Source organism: Dendrobates tinctorius, unplaced genomic scaffold (assembly GCF_039654945.1).
Source record: "Dendrobates tinctorius isolate UK_male_01 unplaced genomic scaffold, ASM3965494v1 ptg000069l, whole genome shotgun sequence".
NCBI lineage: Eukaryota > Metazoa > Chordata > Amphibia > Anura > Dendrobatidae > Dendrobates > Dendrobates tinctorius.
In genome coordinates, this window is record NW_027361737.1 from 24,112,140 (window position 1) to 24,132,859 (window position 20,720).

Consider the following 20,720-nt stretch of genomic DNA (forward strand, 5'->3'; position numbering starts at 1 on the left):
AACAGGTGTACAAATCTGTGAGGATGAGGACTCCCATCATGAGGTAGGGTTTCTATTTTTCTGCTTAATTTTAGGACAAAGATTTCTTCTTCACCTGTAATGTGTATCTCTCCAGTACTGTGACCCCCAGTACTTATGGGGCATGGGCTCTGCTCACAGTGAAGATCACACTGCACTGAACCTTACTAATGACATTCAGCATAAGGAACTAGACGCTCTGTGATCATTTTTATCCAATATTGTAACTGTCGTGCACACTATGTCCACATCCGAGCACAAATTTGTATACTTTTCAATAGGATATAAAAGAGAACGACAAAGTGGGTGCTTCCTCTATTGAGATTACACAAGATGAAACTTTGTGTTACAAGGTCATAATCAGGATTGTATTAGTACATACTCCATTATTCAGGAGGACAGCGATTCAGATTGGTTTCGGTGCTTTGTCAAAATTATCCAGTGAAGAATTTGTATATCTTTAGAGTTAGTTTCGTAAATCAGTAGTAAAGAAATTCCCTCGTTTGTAGGTTACAGTGCAAATTATAACAATTCTTTTAATATATGTTGGATTTCTGTTTAATAATGTACAACACTGATAACATAGTATATGTATTACCATTAGAGACTTATGATAACAATAAGGTTCAAGATTACTCTTAGCGGCCAATTTATTAAGATCAATAATTCATTTTTTGGTAAAGTGGTTATGTTGCTGATATTACTAAGGTCAAATCACTGGGAGGTATAAGAAGATCAAAGTATTAAAAGGGTTGAGCATTACTTTTGTTTTTGATGGCCTATCGTTAGGATAGGTCATCAATATCTGATCAGTGGGTGTGCGACACCTGGCAGTCCTGCCAATCCGCTGACACCAGCGCCGTCTGAAGTTCTTGGATGTTGCCAGAACACAGCAGCTCTGTCATTTCTATAGTGGTCGCGGCCTTGTACTAGGAGTGGATCTATAGTACCCAGCCGGCTACTATAGTTTTGGCAGCTCTGCCTTGTTCTGGCAACATCCAAGAACTTCAGACGGCGCCGATAACAGTTGATCAGTGAGGCTGCCAAGAGTTGAACACTATATGATCAGATATTGATGGCCTATCCTAAAAACGAGCCATCAATATTGTGAATCTAGAAAATTCCTTTGAAGATTTTCAGCATTTGACCAGAAGATAGAAATCACAGACCAAGCAAAATGTCCATGCTGATAAATGACTGTTAGAAGATGGCGTAGACAAATGTTAACATATAACAGATATTCTGAAGTCGGCATCTCAATGTATAGTGAAATGGTGGATACTACAAAGTAGATGGACATGCAATAATTGATCCAACAACTAATAAACTAGTCACAAGTTTATATGTGGTTCATTTAGTAATATCGCGAACTAGATTCTTGCAGGTCCACAGTGTGAATGAGAATCAGCTGTCCTGTAGGTTGGGGGACATGTTTGCCTTTGTAATAGACCAGAGTTCCCTGAATAACAGTTGCCACAACTTGTCCCCAAAGTAGGAATCCCAGGTAAGGTGTGAGCTGAAAAACACAGAAGCAGTATAAGAGTTGGACAGACTTATGACCACTAAGGTTACAAAAATCACAGGGCTAGGACAATGGAACCATAATGGATGTGCTTGCTCAGGTCTCTTCTCTGGGTGCAATTTACATCTACAGTTAGGTCCATACATATTTGGACAGAGACAACATTTTTCTAATTTTGGTTCTAGACATTACCACAATGAATTTTAAACAAAACAATTCAGATGCAGTTGAAGTTCAGACTTTCAGCTTTCGTTTGAGGGTATCCACATTAAAATTGGTTGAAGGGTTCAGGAGTTTCAGCTCCTTAACATGTGCATTGATGAGTTCACCAGTGCTTTCTTTCTTTCTCTCTCAGGATGTACCAAACTGTAGATTTTGCCACTCCTAATGTTGTAGCAATTTCTCGGAGGGGTTTTTTCTGTTTTTGCAGCTTAAGGATGGCTTGTGTCACCTGCATGGAGAGCTCCTTTGACCGCTGGTTTCCTTCACAGCAAAACCTTCCAAATGCAAGCACCACACCTCAAATCAACTCCAGGCCTTTTATCTGCTTAATTGAGAATGACATAACAAAGGGATTGCCCACACCTGTCCATGAAATAGCCTTGGAGTCAATTGTCCAATTACTTTTGGTCCCTTTAAAAACAGGGTGGCACATGTTAAGGAGCTGAAACTCCTGAACCCTTCATTCACCTTTAATGTGGATACCCTCAAATGAAAGCTGAAAGTCTGAACTTCAACTGCATCTGAATTGTTTTGTTTAAAATTCATTGTGGTAATGTCTAGAACCAAAATTAGAAAAATGTTGTCTCTGTCCAAATATATATGGACCTAACTGTATTATTCTAACTCCAGTCATGGCATTTAAGTGACCATGTACAGTCCCATTCCACCCTCAGGCCAAGTTCATAAAAGCGTATTTCATGGTCCGTTTACAGAAAACAATACCAAGTGTCTATGAGGTGGTAAGCTCACTTCCGGAGACCCACTGTAAGTCTGGGCATTATGGTCTGTATACTGATCATGAAATATGCTTGTGTGAACCCAGCCTTAGTTATATCTAGTTATTTATCATGCTTACTTATATAGCGCCATCATATTCCACATTGCCATACAGATATTGTCACTGCTGTCCCTATTGGGCCAAACAATCTAGATTCCCTATCACCATGTATTTGGAGTGTAGGAGTATACTGCAGTACTCGATGGAAACTCATGCAAATATGATCCCAGCACTGTAAAACAACAGTGCTAACCACTGAGCCATAGTGTGGCCAGTTTGGAGATTCAAGGATCTCAGACCTATTGATAACCTGTAAACCTCAAGGGAGCCTGTCAGAAACCTTTATCTCACATCATTTTCTATCTAGCAGCACTCTTTCCTGGCTGACTGACAGGTCAGTGGCCCTGTATCTTTGAAAACAGCCATTCAATCAGCCTTAGGAAGGTGTTGATAGTTCGTAAATGAGAAGCTAGGAGAGCATCATCACGCCTCAATGCACTGCCGGACATAACTTCAAAATATGATTTCTCGCTGATGGAGCAGCTCTTTGTGGTAATAAAGACATTGAATGTTTTATCTTTCAAACTATTACACAATCATGTTTCTTGATTATACAAGGGTTGTACAATTTTGCAATTTTTAAACTTTTAATTTTTATGCCCTTAAACCAGATAGTTACTGTATATCACACAAAAATGGTTAATAAATAACATTTACCACATGTCTACTTTACATCTGCATCATTTTTTTTTAAATATAATTTGATTTTGTTAGGAAGTTAGAAGGGTTAAAATTTGATCGGAAATGTATAATTTTTCCAATATAATTTACAAAACCAATTTTTTTTTTTAGGTACCATATCACATTTGAAGTCACTTTGACAGGCCTATGTGACAGAAAATGCACAAAAGTGACACCATTTTAAAAGCTGCACCCCTCAATTTTTGTTGTTATGGTTTCTGGGTGCCATGTCACATTGCCAGAGCCCATGAGGTGCCAGAATGGCAGAAACCCTCAATAAGTGACCGCATTTTACAAACTACACTTCTCAATGAATTCATCTAGGGGTGCAGTGATCATATTGACACCACAGGTGTTACAGAATATTATACCATTGGGCATTGAAGAAAAAATAATGACATTTTTATCACAACAATTTTGTTTTATCCCCAGATTTTACATTTTCACATGAGGAAGTGAATAAAAATGGCAGCAAAATGCGTCACACAATTTCTGTTAAACGTGGCAATACCTCAAATGTGGCTGTACAGTACTGCTTAGCCACACAGCGAGACTTGGGAGGGACGGAGCTCTATTTGACCCTTGTAGAACAAATTTTTGTAGAATAGTTTGCGAACTCCATATACAAAACCACTAAGTGCTAGAAGAGCAGAATCCCCCCTTAAGTGACCACATTTTGTAAGTTACAACCCTCTAGGTATTTATCCACAGATGTAGTGACAATTTTGGCTCCATGGGTGTTTTCCAGAAACAAACAGCAGTGGATGTTGCAGAGTGAAAATTGCAAGTTTGCCGTTGTAGTGCCCACATGCTGTAGTGCCCATACATTGTAGTGCCCATACACTGTGCCCAGCTTGTGGTTCAGGAGACATTGAAAGCATAAATAAAGTGGGCTCTCTTCCCTACAGAAATTCCAAACATGGATGCCAACTGTGGTTAGGTACACTGTGGGCTCAGAAGGGAGGGGACATTATTTAGGAGTGCAATATTTGCTGGATTTCTTTTGGAAGGTGAGGAGCCATTTCACTTTTCCAGATCCTTTGTATTACCAGTAACTTGCTTTTTTGTGGATTGAGTTGAAGCTTTTATTGAGAACATTTTAACCTCTTAACCCCAGTGCCATTTTCCGGTTTTGCGTTTACGTTTTTTGCTCCCCTCCTTCCCAGAGCCATAACTTTTTTATTTTTCAGTCAATATGGCCATGTGAGTTCTTGTTCTTTTGTGGGGAAAGTTGTACTTTTCAATGATCTGTTGGTTTTAACATATCGTGTACTGGAAAACGGGAAAAAAATTCCAAGTGTGGTGAAATTGCAAAAAAAGTGCAATTCCACAGTTGTTTTTTGTTTTGCTTTTTACCATGTTCACTAAATGCTAAAACTGACCTGCCATTATGATTCTCAAGGTCATTATGAGTTCACAGACACCAAACATGTTTAGGTTCTTTTTTATAAGTGGTGAAAAAAATTCAAAATTTGTAAAAAAATAAAAAAAAAAGAGGCACCATTTTCCGAGACCTGAAGTGTCTCCATTTTTCGTGATTTGGTGCTGCATGAGGGCTTATTTTTTGTGTGCTGAACTGACATTTTTATTGATACCATTTTAGTGTAGATATAATGCTTTGATTGCCTGTTATTGCATTTTATTACAATGTAGTTGCAACAAAAAAACCTTAATTCTGGCGGTTTTAATTTTTTTGTCGCTACGCCGTTTAGCAATTGGGTTAAATTTTATTATTTTAATAGATCTGGCGATTCTGAACGCAGTGGTATCAAATATATACAGTTGTGGCCAAAAGTATTGACACCCCTGCAATTTTGTCAGATAAAACTCAGTTTCTTCCTGAAAATTATTGCAAACACAAATTCTTTGTTATTATTATCTTCATTTAATTTGTCTTACATGAAAAATCACAAAAAGAATTGTCCTAAAGCCAAATTGGATATAATTCCACACCAAACATAAAAAAGAGGGTGGACAAAAGTATTGGCACTGTTTGAAAAATCATGTGATGCTTCTCTAATTTGTGTAATTAACAGCACCTGTAACTTACCTGTGGCACCTAACAGGTGTTGGCAATAACTAAATCACACTTGCAGCCAGTTGACATGGATTAAAGTTGACTCAACCTCTGTCCTGTGTCCTTGTGTGTACCACATTGAGCATGGAGAAAAGAAAGAAGACCAAAGAACTGTCTGAGGACTTGAGAAACCAACTTGTGAGGAAGCATGAGCAATCTCAAGGCTACAAGTCCATCTCCAAAGACCTGAATGTTCCTGTGTCTACCATGCGCAGTGTCATCAAGAAGTTTAAAGCCCATGGCACTGTGGCTAACCTCCCTAGATGTGGACGGAAAAGAAAAATTGACAAGAGATTTCAACGCAAGATTGTGCGGATGTTGGATAAAGAACCTCGACTAACATCCAAACAAGTTCAAGCTGCCCTGCAGTCCGAGGGTACAACAGTGTCAACCCATACTATCCGTCAGCATCTGAATGAAAAGGGACTGTATGGTAGGAGACCCAGGAAGACCCCACTTTTTACCCCGAGACATAAAAAAGCCAGGCTGGAGTTTGCCAAAACTTACCTGAAATAGCCTAAAACGTTTTGGAAGAATGTTCTCTGGTCAGATGAGACAAAAGTAGAGCTTTTTGGGCAAAGGCATCAACATAGAGTTTACAGGAGAAAAAAGAGACATTCAAAGAAAAAATCACGGTCCCTACAGTCAAACATGGCGGAGGTTCCCTGATGTTTTGGGGTTGCTTTGCTGCCTCTGGCACTGGACTGCTTGATCGTGTGCATGGCATTATGAAGTCTGAAGACTACCAACAAATTTTGCAGCATAATGTAGGGCCCAGTGTGAGAAAGCTGGCTCTCCCTCAGAGGTCATGGGTCTTCCAGCAGGACAATAACCAAACCACACTTCAAAAAGCACTAGAAAATGGTTTGAGAGAAAGCACTGGAGACTTTTAAGGTGGCCAGCAATGAGTCCAGACCTGAATCCCATAGAACACCTGTGGAGAGATCTAAAAATGGCAGTTTGGAGAAGGCACCCTTCTAATATCAGGGACCTGAAGCAGTTTGCCAAAGAAGAATGGTCTAAAATTCCAGCAGAGCATTGTAAGAAACTCCTTGATGGTTAGCTGAAGCGGTTGGTCGCAGTTATTTTGGCTAAAGGTTGTGCAACCAAGTATTAGGCTGAGGCTGCCAATACTTTTATCTGGCCCATTTTTGGAGTTTTGTGTGAAATGATCAATGTTTTGCTTTTTGCTTCATTCTCTTTTGTGTTTTTTCATTTAAGACAAATTAAATGAAGATAATAATACCAAAGAATTTGTGATTGCAATCATTTTCAGGAAGAAACTGAGTATTATCTGACAAAATTGCAGGGGTGTCAATACTTTTGGCCACAACTGTATACACTGCTCAAAAAATTAAAGGGAACACTTAAACAACAGAATATAACGCCAAGTAAATCAAACTTCTGTGAAATCAAACTGTCCACTTAGGAAGCAACACTGATTGACAATCAATTTCACATGCAGTTGTGCAAATGGAATAGACAACAGATGGAAATTACTGGCAATTATCAAGACACTCTTAATAAAGCAGTGGTTCTGCAGGTGGGGACCACAGACCACATCTCAGTACCAATGCATTCTGGCTGATGTTTTGGTCACTTTTGAATGTTGGTTGTGCTTTTACACTCGTGGTAGCATGAGACAGACTCTACAACCCACACAAGTCGCTCAGGTAGTGCAGCTCATCCAGGATGGCATATCAATGCGAGTTGTGGCAAGAAGGTTTGCTGTGTCTGTCAGCATAGTGTCCAGAGGCTGGAGGCGCTACCAGGAGACAGGCCAGTACACCAGGAGATGTGGAGGGGGGCGTAGGAGGGCAACAACCCAGCAGCAGGACCACTACCTCTGCCTTTGTGCAAGGAGGAACAGGAGGAGCACTGCCAGAGCCCTGCAAAATGACCTCCAGCAGGCCACAAATGTGCATGTGCCTGCACAAACGGTTAGAAACCGACTCCATAAGGATGGTCTGAGTGCCCAATGTCCACATGTATAATGGGTAGCTGGAGCTTTGAAATTTTTTTGCTTGTGGAAAATTCAAAGATGGAAAATTACAGTATATGATTTTTTTTCTTGTATGCATTGAAAAATAGAGACCTGAATGAGGCCTTACTACAGCACAGAGCATATGAATAACATAGTCTAGGAATCTGTTAGATGACATTTTGGGGTAGAGACTAAGGTCATACATTAATACCTTGTTTTTATGATGAATATTCTTCTCTTGCACCTAGAAAACAACCGAGAATTACACTAAGACAATATACATGCAGATAGATCAGGAGCATAGATAAGGAGCAAAGTAAGCCCCATATTAGGAATGGGAGGGCCTCTGGTAATAGTGTTGGGTGCTTCCAATCAGGACAGAAGTTTGTTGTTCCTATCTTTTTCCATGAGTACTCCATCCTTGTTTGCTCATGTTACAGTGTGTATAGAGTCCTTTGCAGGTTGTCAACAGGTAATAATGAATGGGACAGGACTATTTCTCCAGATGACAGATAAGGGCTACGTAAATACTTGAGATAGATGTAAGCTTCTAATAGGCCTAAATGATAAAAAAATCTCATTAATAAAAAAAAAAATAGTTTGCTGTGTATGTAATAAAGCCTAGTGGAGTTGCTGGTCTTTCCATCTAGTTGCATTTTTTATTAATATTAAATGCTCTATAGAATAGCAGTTTTGCACGTCCTAATTCCCGACATATTACTTGTCATGCTCCATGCTGGATCAGGACTGATAAAAAGCACAGGTAACCTTTTTTTCTTAAGCTGTGCTTAGGTTTGGTTTTTGCCCCTGGTGGCCATTAGGATTATTGCACTGTGGTGTCGTTTGTTCTAAGTTTGCCCCCGGTTGTGGTGGTGAGCATCATTGCACTCTTTTTTCTTTAGTTAAGTGCACATGATTATAATGCAGGTGTGGCTCTGCTATAAAAGAGTCACAGGTGTTGCAACCAGTGTTGGTGATAGTGTTCCTTTCAACCATCCTTGGTGGAGGAAGGAGCTGGAGAGCGTTCCTTGCAGCACTGTCTTAGCCCTGTTGTGGAAGGAGTCATAGGGGATTTCCTTGTAGCTCTGACAGAGCTTGGTGGCAGCGATTCAGGAGGAGAGCTGCATTCTGGTGGTGGACCCTGTTGCCAGGAGCAAGAGCAACAGGGTAAAGCTAAGTGGTGTTTCCCTGTTTGTGTTTTTCCTTAGTGTGCATTAGTACAGCGGTGGGGCCAGTGCCTGCACCACCCATCTCCCTAGCAAGGGATAGGTGTAGGGTGTGCTAGGGTGACAGGTATCCTGAGCGGCGTCCGGTGCGGAACCGGCATAGGGAACGTTAGGAGCGTTAGGGACACTGACTCAGGGGAGTGCAGGAGGTCTCCACATCCCCTTTCCCTATCACAGGGCCCACCATTGTAACTGTTTCCCCTTTCCCCGTGTCTTGTTGTTTTAGTTACTGGCCTGCGGGCCGTGTCACACAGGACTGTATCATGTGCCGCTTCTTGTTGTTTTAGTTACCGGCCTGCTGGTTGCGTCACACAGGACGGGTCATTGTGACATTATCACCAACCCATAACTTTTTTTTTTCTGCTGAGCCATGGACCCAGTTCAGGCCTTTGCCCAGAGATTTTCTGGAGGGAGAGATCAATTCTTGGTGTTTCAACAAGCCTGTAAATTATATTTAAGGCTGCGCCCTCGTTCATCAGGGAGTGAAGAGCAACGGGTGGGAATCATTAAGTCCCTTCTTAAAGGGGATCCCCAATCCTGGGCCTTCTCTCTACCGGACGATTCTCCATCATTGGTGTCCGTGGATGAGTTTTTTGCGGCTTTGGCGCTTGTGTATGGGGATCCTGATGGTGTCGCCCTGGCGGAATCCCGAATCCGTATCTGTAAACAAGGAGCCCGGGTTGCTGAAGAGTACTGCTCAGAGTTTAGGAGATGGGCCACTAACACTCAGTGGAATGACCCTGCACTTAGGAGTCAATTTGTACAGGGTTTGTCTCCAAAGTTGCAGGATACTCTGGTGCAGTATGACGCCCCAGGTTGCTGGAGGCCGCCATGTCCCTTGCCATCCGGGTGGATAGATGCCTTAGGGAAAGACATATACAAAAAGTGCCCCCTGATGTCCTCGCTAGGGAGGAGGACACACCAGTGCGGATGGAGGAACCCAGACAGCCCGGTGTTGTTGATACAAAAAAGGGGGTGTCTGCAGCTCGTCGTGGTGGTGGGGTATGCTTTTCCTGTGGGAAGCCTGGCCATTTTATGAGAGCCTGTCCAGTTCATGCCAAGTCTCCAGACAAACCTATGCAAGTAGGAGGAGCTAGTGTGTATTCGGAGCTGCCTACGGTTCGGGGAGTGGTGTCGGCATGTTTGTACTGTGGCAGACTGGTCATGTCCTGAAGGCTTGCCCATTGCGCGCCAAATTATCTGTGCCATCTGAGAAGCCGCATTCCCCTGGTCGCTGGGAGGGAGGCGACCAGGGAGTATACATTTCCTCAATTTTGCCCTCCCAAGGTACCATGTCAGCAGAGGTCTTGTCTGGCAGGGTACCGGAGGTGATACCGGTGCTTGTGGACAGTGGAGCAGGAGTCAGTCTGGTGGATGCTCGCTTTTTCCAGACTCATGGTCTGAGGTGTAGGACGCTAGCTCAGCCTATAAGCGTCCAGGCCATAAACTCTGCTCCACTGAGCCAGGGGAGCTTGACCCAAGTCATAGAGAGTATCCATCTGCATATAGGACATCATAAGGAGTCCTTGTCATGCTACATCTTGGTGGGAATGCCAGTACCTATTGTTTTAGAACTTCCTTGGCTGAAAAGACACAACCCGGTAACAGATTGGCGGGCGAGGGAAGTGGTCAGCTGGGGGCACTCGTGTGAGGGCTGCTGCCTAGGAACTACTGTCTCTGCCGTCTCTCTTCAACGGACCCCTTCCTCTCTGGTGAGAGCAGCAGATGTGCTGCAGCAGAGTAGGGGCAAGTCTCAACCCTGGCCATTGGCCAACCCTGGGAGGCGCAGACCTCGTGGTGGAAGGGGTTGGAGGGTGGTGTACCCCTTGGTGAAGTGCGGGGGTGTGAGTGTGGAGACACAGGGGGACGCCTCTGTTGTCAATCCCAGAAAGAGTTCTCCAAATGGTGACAAACGAGCGAGTGGCAATAAACGTTCAGGTCCGGACCTGTGTGTGAATGAGCGTGTATGGGTGGCCACCAAAAAACATCCAGTGGATGTGTGTTGTGGAGTGTTACCAGCTCATACCAAACATACACATACACAACTCGTTCCCCAGGTCAGCGCTTCGGAGATGTGTGGTGCCTCCAGAACATACGTTGCCAATACCAGCGGGCTCGTTTGTCATCAACCTGACGTGCAGGTAGTTGCTGGGGTGAACTCTGGGTCTGGGCGTCCCCGCTGTAGGTGGTTCCCTGATGAGGAGCGGTCTTGAGGGTCCGGAGGCCCCTCATTAAGGGGAGGGCACTGTCATGATCCATGCTGGATCAGGACTGATAAAAAGCACAGGTAACCCTTTTTTCTAAAGCTGTGCTTAGGTTTGGTTTTTGCCCCTGGTGGCCATTAGGATTATTGCACTGTGGTGTGGTTTGTTCTAAGTTTGCCCTCGGTGGTGGTGAGCGTCATTGCACTCTTGTTTCTTTAGTTAAGTGCACATGATTATAATGCAGGTGTGGCTCTGCTATAAAAGAGTCACAGGTGTTGCAATCAGTGCTGGTGATAGTGTTCATTTCAACCATCCTTGGTGGAGGAAGGAGCTGGAGAGCGTTGCTTGCAGCACTGTCTTAGCCCTGTTGTGGAAGGAGTCATAGGGGATTTCCTTGTAACTCTGACAGAGCTTGGTGGCAGCAATTCAGGAGGAGAGCTGAATTCTGGTGGTGGACTCTGTTGCCAGGAGCAAGAGCAACAGAGTAAAGCTAAGTGGTGTTTCCCTGTTTGTGTTTTTCCTTAGTGTGTATTAGTACAGCGGTGGGGCCAGTGCCTGCGCCACCCAGCTCCCTAGCAAGGGATAGGTGTAGGGTGTGCTAGGGTGACAGGTATCCTGAGCGGTGCCCGGTGCGGAACCGGCATAGGGAACGTTAGGAGCGTTAGGGACACTGACTCAGGGGAGTGCAGGAGGTCTCCACATCCCCTTTCCCTATCACAGGGCCCACCGTTGTAACTGTTTCCCCTTTCCCCGTGTCTTGTTGTTTTAGTTACCGGCCTGCGGGCCATGTCACACAGGACTGTATCACGTGCCACATCTTGTTGTTTTAGTTACCGGCCTGCTGGTCGCGTCACACAGGACGGGTCATCGTGACATTATTGCGGCATACAGTGGGGCAAAAAAGTATTTAGTCAGTCAGCAATAGTGCAAGTTCCACCACTTAAAAAGATGAGAGGCGTCTGTAATTTACATCATAGGTAGACCTCAACTATGGGAGACAAACTGAGAAAAAAAAATCCAGAAAATCACATTGTCTGTTTTTTTTTCATTTTATTTGCATATTATGGTGGAAAATAAGTATTTGGTCAGAAACAAGCAATCAAGATTTCTGGCTCTCACAGACCTGTAACTTCTTCTTTAAGAGTCTCCTCTTTCCTCCAATCATTACCTGTAGTAATGGCACCTGTTTAAACTTGTTATCAGTATAAAAAGACACCTGTGCACACCCTCAAACAGTCTGACTCCAAACTCCACTATGGTGAAGACCAAAGAGCTGTCAAAGGACACCAAAAACAAAATTGTAGCCCTGCACCAGGCTGGGAAGACTGAATCTGCAATAGCCAACCAGCTTGGAGTGAAGAAATCAACTGTGGGAGCAATAATTAGAAAATGGAAGACATACAAGACCACTGATAATCTCCCTCGATCTGGTGCTCCACGCAAAATCCCACCCCGTGGGGTCAGAATGATCACAAGAACGGTGAGAAAAAATCCCAGAACCACGCGGGGGGACCTAGTGAATGAACTGCAGAGAGCTGGGACCAATGTAACAAGGCCTACCATAAGTAACACACTACGCCACCATGGACTCAGATCCTGCAATGCCAGACGTATCCCACTGCTTAAGCCTGTACATGTCCGGGCCCATCTGAAGTTTGCTAGAGAGCATTTGGATGATCCAGAGGAGTTTTGGAGAATGTCCTATGGTCTGATGAAACCAAACTGGAACTGTTTGGTAGAAACACAACTTGTCGTGTTTGGAGGAAAAAGAATACTGAGTTGCATCCATCAAACACCATACCTACTGTAAAGCATGGTGGTGGAAACATCATGCTTTGGGGCTGTTTCTCTGCAAAGGGGCCAGGACGACTGATCCGGGTACATGAAAGAATGAATGGGGCCATGTATCGTGAGATTTTGAGTGCAAACCTCCTTCCATCAGCAAGGGCATTGAATATGAAACGTGGCTGGGTCTTTCAACATGACAATGATCCAAAGCACACCGCCAGGGCAACGAAGGAGTGGCTTCGTAAGAAGCATTTCAAGGTCCTGGAGTGGCCTAGCCAGTCTCCAGATCTCAACCCTATAGAAAACCTTTGGAGGGAGTTGAAAGTCCGTGTTGCCAAGCGAAAAGCCAAAAACATCACTGCTCTAGAGGAGATCTGCATGGAGGAATGGGCCAACATACCAACAACAGTGTGTGGCAACCTTGTGAAGACTTACAGAAAACGTTTGACCTCTGTCATTGCCAACAAAGGATATATCACAAAGTATTGAGATGAAATTTTGTTTCTGACCAAATACTTATTTTCCACCATAATATGCAAATAAAATGAAAAAAAAACAGACAATGTGATTTTCTGGATTTTTTTTTCTCAGTTTGTCTCCCATAGTTGAGGTCTACCTATGATGTAAATTACAGATGCCTCTCATCTTTTTAAGTGGTGGAACTTGCACTATTGCTGACTGACTAAATACTTTTTTGCCCCACTGTATACAGAAAATGCAGAAATGTCTTTAGTGCCCACCATTTTACTTACCTGAAAATTACTATCAGGATCCCAAATGACCAGGTCAGCATCACACCCTATTTTAATGGTTCCCTTGCGATCTTCCATGCTACATAATTTGGCTGGGTTGCTGCTCATTATACGAGATACGTCTGGCAATGAAAACCCACGGATCCTTGCAGAAGTCCAAAAAAGGGACAATCCTGTGTACATCACAGTGAAATAAGAAATCTAAAGCTATTCACTGTACCTGTAGAGTATTCTTCAACCCCCACCTTCCACCATAACATATCTTCTCACCTAGTTGTAGAGATGAAATCCCTCCCCAGGCCTTTAGGAAATCTCCATCTTGTAGATGCTTGAGGTCTGGTGTGCATGGTGAGTGATCAGATACCACCATGTCTATGTTGCCCTGCAAAAGTGCATTCCACAGCGCCTCCTAGTGGTAAGGTTAGGAATTCCATATAGTTATTATTTGCACACACTAGTCAATTATTGACAATATGAAACCAAATCGCTGAGACGACTGAAACTATTTATTCATACTTACTAAATTTTAATGCCATATCTTAGGTCATGTGGCAAGGCTTGTTAAAGATGACTTTTCACCATATATTTCACGTTGAACTGGACATACAATGTAATAGTGGCTGCAGAGCAGAAAATATATTTATTTTATTTTGCCTCTTCGTGGTGGAGATAATAGCAATCACAATATTTGGCACCTAATGAGTTAATTTTTGTTAAGTCCAAGTGGGTGTTGTCAGAGAATTTTCACTGGGGGTGTGTACTCCTCTTGTATGATTCTGACCATTCATAAGCAGGTAGCAACACTCAAGAGAAAGATGAACGCTCCCCCAACAAAGCTTAGAGTCAGTTTCTCAGTGTGTGAGATCTAATAATACAGCTCTGATCTCCTGGTCTAACCTCCTGCATGATTAGAAAGTGCTGGAAGTTTAGCACAGATGACCAACATCTTTCAGTTAAGGTCCTGGCAGTGTGGAAGTGAGAGTCAACTGAGTTTAGCAGTGTCACATTACAAACCCTTCTATCCACTCTTCTCCTCTCATATCACTTTCTAATCATGTAGGAGGTTAGACCAAGAGATCAGAGCTGCTTGTCATTACAGCTCACACACTAAGAAACCTGCTCTAAAGTATTGAGAGGCAGGTTTTATTCAGACTCTGCAGCCACTAACACATTATGTAAAAATATGGCTAAAGCTCTTCTTTAAAGAGCCGATTTTGACTTAGTATTGTTATATCTAGCAGGCTGAACTTGCTTTCCTCTCTACAGAGGCTATATGCAAATTATAAAATCAAGTAACTGGCAAGTGACACTAGAGATGAACCAAGACTGGATTAATTTTTATTTATAAAAGGAAAATGATATGTCTATCAGTTAACTAATGATATTTCAGAAAGAATAAGCATACCTTATTGCAGTGTCCTCTCACAGGTGGGCAACACTTATAGTATGTAGCTCCAGGGGGAATGTTTTCAGCACTTAGGGTCAGATAATGGTGAGTGGTCTCTACTGTGATAGGCGCCCCTGCTTTTTTTGCCTTCCTGATAACGGGGAGTGATCGTGCTGATGAAAGGTGTACAATGTGACAGCGAACTCTGGGTAAACAATTGTAGTGTTTTGTTACATATTTAAACATCAAGCAAAGTATCACTTTAATTTTTAAAGAGCAGTTGCCCTCTTCTTCCATGTCTGTGTGAGTTAGTACTTATTTACCCTATAACATTTCTGGAACTTTATTCTTTAGTGTTTTGCAGTCAAATATGCAGTACTATTCAAACTGATGTGTTTCGTAAAGAAACATCAGTCAATTCATTACTTCATGTAACATCTGCACACACGCCAACAACTATTCGTGCCATTCCAATAGGTCAATTTTTGAGGATGAAACGAATTTGTTCCACGGATTTGGTCTTTGAGGACTGGGCCGGGACCTGGGCCAGCGATTCCGGGATCGGGGATACAGCATGAGGAACATTAGGCTGGGTTGCTATCGTGCGAGGAGGACTCCACGTCATCAACTCCTTGAGGCAAAAAAACATAACATCTCTAGGGACCCACCACTTAGATGTATTACGACATATAACAACCAGTGGAAGAAAATCAGAGAAATCATGGATAAACACTGGTCTGTGTTGCAAATAATATTGCCAGATAGACTCCTCCTCACGGCAAGGAGGGGAAAAAATCTAAAAGACTTGCTTGTGAGAAGTCACTATGTGGCTAAACCAACAAATCCATTTGGTGCAGGACCTCAAAGATGGGGATGTTATCATGTGGTTCTTGCATGGCTTGCAACAATATTGTCAGAGCAACCACTTTCACAACGGCATATGGTAGTAGGGACTACCGGATCACAAGTTATATATCCTATGTAACAAAATCAGATGCTTCAAAAAACTATCCATTTGTTTTTTTTGAAGAAAAGAGAGTGAGACATATATGATATAAAAATATAAATCTAAATCTTTATTAATCCATCCATATACATGTTAAAAATAAGAAAGGTTTAGGAACAAAAAGAAGAGGGACAATGGGTCTAAGATAATTTATGCCACCTGGTAAGTGCCATGTTCAAAAATAGTTCCATGAGTTCTAATTAGTATGTAAAGTAGCCATAGAGTAAATTTAAAGCAAAGTGACACATTTACCATTTAAAAATCTATAACAGATTAACATTAATCAGGTATCTCAATGCCTTGAAATATATTATACCAAAAATTGCATCATCGCACACTATTGGATGTCCATTTCTACTGTGCATTTAAATAAATTACTAAGACTCATGACTAACCGCTGTATCTCTCTTATAAACTAGCACATAAACGCTCCCATAAGCATGGGGGAATTAATGATCACGGACACATTACCTGGATCCTGGTGGCTAAATAATTGTAAACGAAAGCCCAGTCCCTCTGCCCCGACGCGCACGTTTCGCCCAGCTTCATCGGGGGGCGTGTCTGGGCAGAGGGTGAATAGCCCTTAAATAACAGTCAGAGGCTCTTAATTAGCGGTTTTAATTGTTCACCGGGTGTACATGATGTTCTATGGCGCAGGCGCAGATCACGCAACGCTCTTGTAAAAAGACACAAGCGCGCGGCCCGGTGGGTTACCCACAATCCACCTCACCAATCAGGTGATCAGTGGGCGGGCACACCAACGTTCTTGGCCGCGCGTTATGTATCGGGAGCGAGCGCGACACAGCACATGCGCACTTCAACAGTACACCCGTGAAGTAACATCAAACAACTTGCACAGAGGTAAGTACACCGCGATATCGCAATCAATACATATGACAATTAAAGCAACCATAGGAAACACAGGAAATACACAAATCATACCCTCCCAAAATCATGTAGTGTTATCCATAACAATATACATCATGCACAAATGCACAAAGTCAGCAACAATACAGTAACAATTTTCATCATAAATACAAACTACACTTATCATTATTACTGTGCAAAAAGTGACAAATTCCAATGTTTACATTTATTTATAGAAAAATATATTAATTTGAAAGCCCTTTAGCAGTTGGAGTATTGCTTCTGCATAGCAATTGGAGTTTTTCTGCTGTTCGTTTGGCGGTCACAAGAGGAAGAAATAAAGGGCGAAAGATTGTATCATATACATATGGAAGGAGAATGATCGGAGGAAAGATATCAATGGAAGATGAAGAAATTCAGTAGATGAACTTTCATATGTTAGACACTGTTTTTTAAAAAAATTGATTAAAAAATTGATTGAAAAAATAATATACATGGAAATATGACCATTATGTGACTGTATATGTGAGTATAATACACTATTTGTTAATTTATTTTTCATTTGCTTATATCACGTAATTTTTGATGTATACTAAGTTTAGGGCATAGGGGACACGGTCTGATGCCTGGCCTTCGTTTGGTATCGGACAGTGTTCACTGTATATGACACTTGCAAATTATTATTTAATATTTTTTATTTTTATTTTTGTATGTAGAATTTTTACATTAATATATTTTTCTATAAATAAATGTAAACATTGGAATTTGTCACTTTTTGCACAGTAATAATGATAAGTGTAGTTTGTATTTATGATGAAAATTGTTACTGTATTGTTGCTGACTTTGTGCATTTGTGCATGATGTATATTGTTATGGATAACACTACATGATTTTGGGAGGGTATGATTTGTGTATTTCCTGTGTTTCCTATGGTTGCTTTAATTGTCATATGTATTGATTGCGATATCGCGGTGTACTTACCTCTGTGCAAGTTGTTTGATGTTACTTCACGGGTGTACTGTTGAAGTGCGCATGTGCTGTGTCGCGCTCGCTCCCGATACATAACGCGCGGCCAAGAACGTTGGTGTGCCCGCCCACTGATCACCTGATTGGTGAGGTGGATTGTGGGTAACCCACCGGGCCGCGCGCTTGTGTCTTTTTACAAGAGCGTTGCGTGATCTGCGCCTGCGCCATAGAACATCATGTACACCCGGTGAACAATTAAAACCGCTAATTAAGAGCCTCTGACTGTTATTTAAGGGCTATTCACCCTCTGCCCAGACACGCCCCCCGATGAAGCTGGGCGAAACGTGCGCGTCGGGGCAGAGGGACTGGGCTTTCGTTTACAATTATTTAGCCACCAGGATCCAGGTAATGTGTCCGTGATCATTAATTCCCCCATGCTTATGGGAGCGTTTATGTGCTAGTTTATAAGAGAGATACAGCGGTTAGTCATGAGTCTTAGTAATTTATTTAAATGCACAGTAGAAATGGACATCCAATAGTGTGCGATGATGCAATTTTTGGTATAATATATTTCAAGGCATTGAGATACCTGATTAATGTTAATCTGTTATAGATTTTTAAATGGTAAATGTGTCACTTTGCTTTAAATTTACTCTATGGCTACTTTACATACTAATTAGAACTCATGGAACTATTTTTGAACATGGCACTTACCAGGTGGCATAAATTATCTTAGACCCATTGTCCCTCTTCTTTTTGTTCCTAAACCTTTCTTATTTTTAACATGTATATGGATGGATTAATAAAGATTTAGATTTATATTTTTATATCATATATGTCTCACTCTCTTTTCTTCAAAAAAAACAAATGGATAGTTTTTTGAAGCATCTGATTTTGTTACATAAATTGTTCTGAGTGGACTAATTTATCTGGGGTTGCTTAAGGACCTTTTTGTGCAATAAAAGTTATATATCCTGTAGTACCACTTACGTGGTGTATTATGCAATTTGTACTTGTAATTTGATTTATGTGGGCCTAACCTCCAGAGAACTTCGCATCAGGGTTAGGGAGCACAAGAGGGACATTAAAGCAGCAAAGGATATTATTGATATTACCACTCTCAAGACTATCCCGCGGCACTTCAGGCAATTTCATAACTGTGACCCTAGTGCACTTAAGATTCGGGGCATTGATAGAATGCATTCCGGTATTAGGGGTGGTGACCTCAAATAAACTTTAGCCCAGCTTGAGTGCCGCTGGATTGTTTCTTTGGGTTCCATGGTACCTCATGGACTCAATGAAAAACTTTCCTTCGCCCCCTTTCTGTAAGCTCACCCCTTGATGCAGGTGTGATGTTAGTGTTTGGGTAGATATAATGAGAAAAATGGTTTTGGGATGTCCTTTGGCCTCATTCTTCTGTTTTGTTCTTTGTTGTTTGTTTTCTTGTTTTTAATTTTTGCTGTTTTTAATTCATTATTTTTAGAACATACTTGGCATGATATGTTTCGAATGTGCACTTCGGCTATCCATCCATCACTGGTGCTCTATATTGATCTTCTGGACCTGTGTGAGCTTGACATTGTGAACACTAATATCGAAAAATGAGCCAGCGGAATATCTGTATTTTCTTCCACGAAGTGGAACACACTACATATTCAGTATTATAAATCTGGGGATGGGATAAGGAGGACTGTATACTTAATGTTTACTTACTGATATATAAAATGTATATGTCTCCCTTTTTGTTTGTGTCCCTCCCCTTGTTCCTGCCCACACATGTGCCAGTATCTAAAATGGCTACCGCTATATATATATATACTGTATATATATATACTTATAGATGAATAATGGACCCATAGATCTGTATGGGGTCTTAGGAAGGGTTTGTGACATGGCGGTTCATGAGATATACTGCAAATTATCTTTTAGATTACAATGTTCCCTATATTTGTATGATGTTCACCCATTCCCTTATTCTGGCCAGTATCTAAGATGGCCACTGCGGTGCGCGCATGCGCGGTAGACTCACGGTCTTGTGAGCATTCCTGAAGGTGGCATCACAGTCTGGGGTAGGTCAGTGACATCAGGAGAAGAGCGTTTTCTCCTTGTCCCTCCCGCAGACTGAGACAGCCGGACGTGACGTACCTGTAACCGGGGGTCTGCCTCTCATGCGCCCTTTTGAGTGGCGATAATTACGGCCAGCTGTGATGGATGTTTTTAAATCCTGTGCATCAAGCAGCAACACACACAAGCCCCCCGACGAAGCCCAGCTCAAAACGTGCATTGGGGCTTGGGACTTGACACGCAGCTGATGTATGCCCCACACGGGTAAGCATGATCATTACAGCATTTCCCTCATTTTTTGCATTAAGCATTTTAACCCTTGATATGCATGTCTCCTTGTGCCCTGCACAGTATCCATGAGATGGTACGCTGTTTTGCACCTTATTACTTAGAATTCAGATTGAATGCACTGTGGCACAATTTATCTAGTGAGTCATTGCTGTGCTGGGGATTTGTTGGTTATTTTATGAACCAAGGCTCAATATTTTATTGATGCTGCTATCAGTCTTCCTTTTGTGTCGCCTCCGCAACCTGATCATATTATTGTATTTTTTATACACTTCATTTTTTCATGCATATGTTTCAATAAAGTGTACATATTTTTTCACTACATTATTTGTTTGAGCTTGAATTTTGGGCATTAACATAAATAACTTTGTAATAAACTCAGGAATAGTAATAATACACGGGACAGGGACCTGGAAACTTACAGTTGCACATTGTAAACCACCTAACACAAACTATAGGGGCTGCCCAGGCACCTTTCTAATGGGGAGGGTGCCTTATATACAAGATATCTCTCAGCTATTGGCTGAGAGCCACCTTGCAGGTGAACACATTACGAAATTCCACCCAGCTGTTAGCTGAAGGCATTTACCATGTGCGCGTACTACCCTTTTAAGAACGGGAGTGTGTACACTAGGCACGCCTCCGAGAAACAGTGCGGCGTGCACAGCGACAGGAGATGCCGGGACAGTGAGTAAGCCAATGTCCCTGAATGGAGGGAGAAGGGGACACTGTACAGGGCCGCTGGCAAGAGCACTCCAAATTAAAAGTTTACAATACACATTTTTTTAGGGAGAAATGCTTTACCATCTTTGTTTCCTATGTGGAGTTTG

General features: G+C 42.1%; 1 protein-coding gene across 3 annotated transcripts in view; it reads right to left on the reverse strand.

The window, feature by feature from the left end:
- Nucleotides 1-528: 528 nt before the first annotated feature.
- Nucleotides 529-20,720, reverse strand: part of LOC141095289 (allantoinase, mitochondrial-like) — a 56,721-nt gene continuing 36,529 nt past the window's right edge. For 2 of the 3 annotated variants that reach the window (XM_073581224.1, XM_073581225.1), the window contains 5 exons: nt 14,718-14,904; nt 13,583-13,721; nt 13,313-13,485; nt 7,554-7,586; nt 529-1,534 (listed from right to left, as the gene is read on the reverse strand). In XM_073581224.1, coding sequence (XP_073437325.1) covers nt 1,373-1,534; nt 7,554-7,586; nt 13,313-13,485; nt 13,583-13,721; nt 14,718-14,904 — 694 coding nt within the window. In that variant the 3' untranslated portion in view covers nt 529-1,372. The remainder of the gene's footprint in view (nt 1,535-7,553; nt 7,587-13,312; nt 13,486-13,582; nt 13,722-14,717; nt 14,905-20,720) is intronic. The other variant, XM_073581226.1, reaches the window with a different exon arrangement.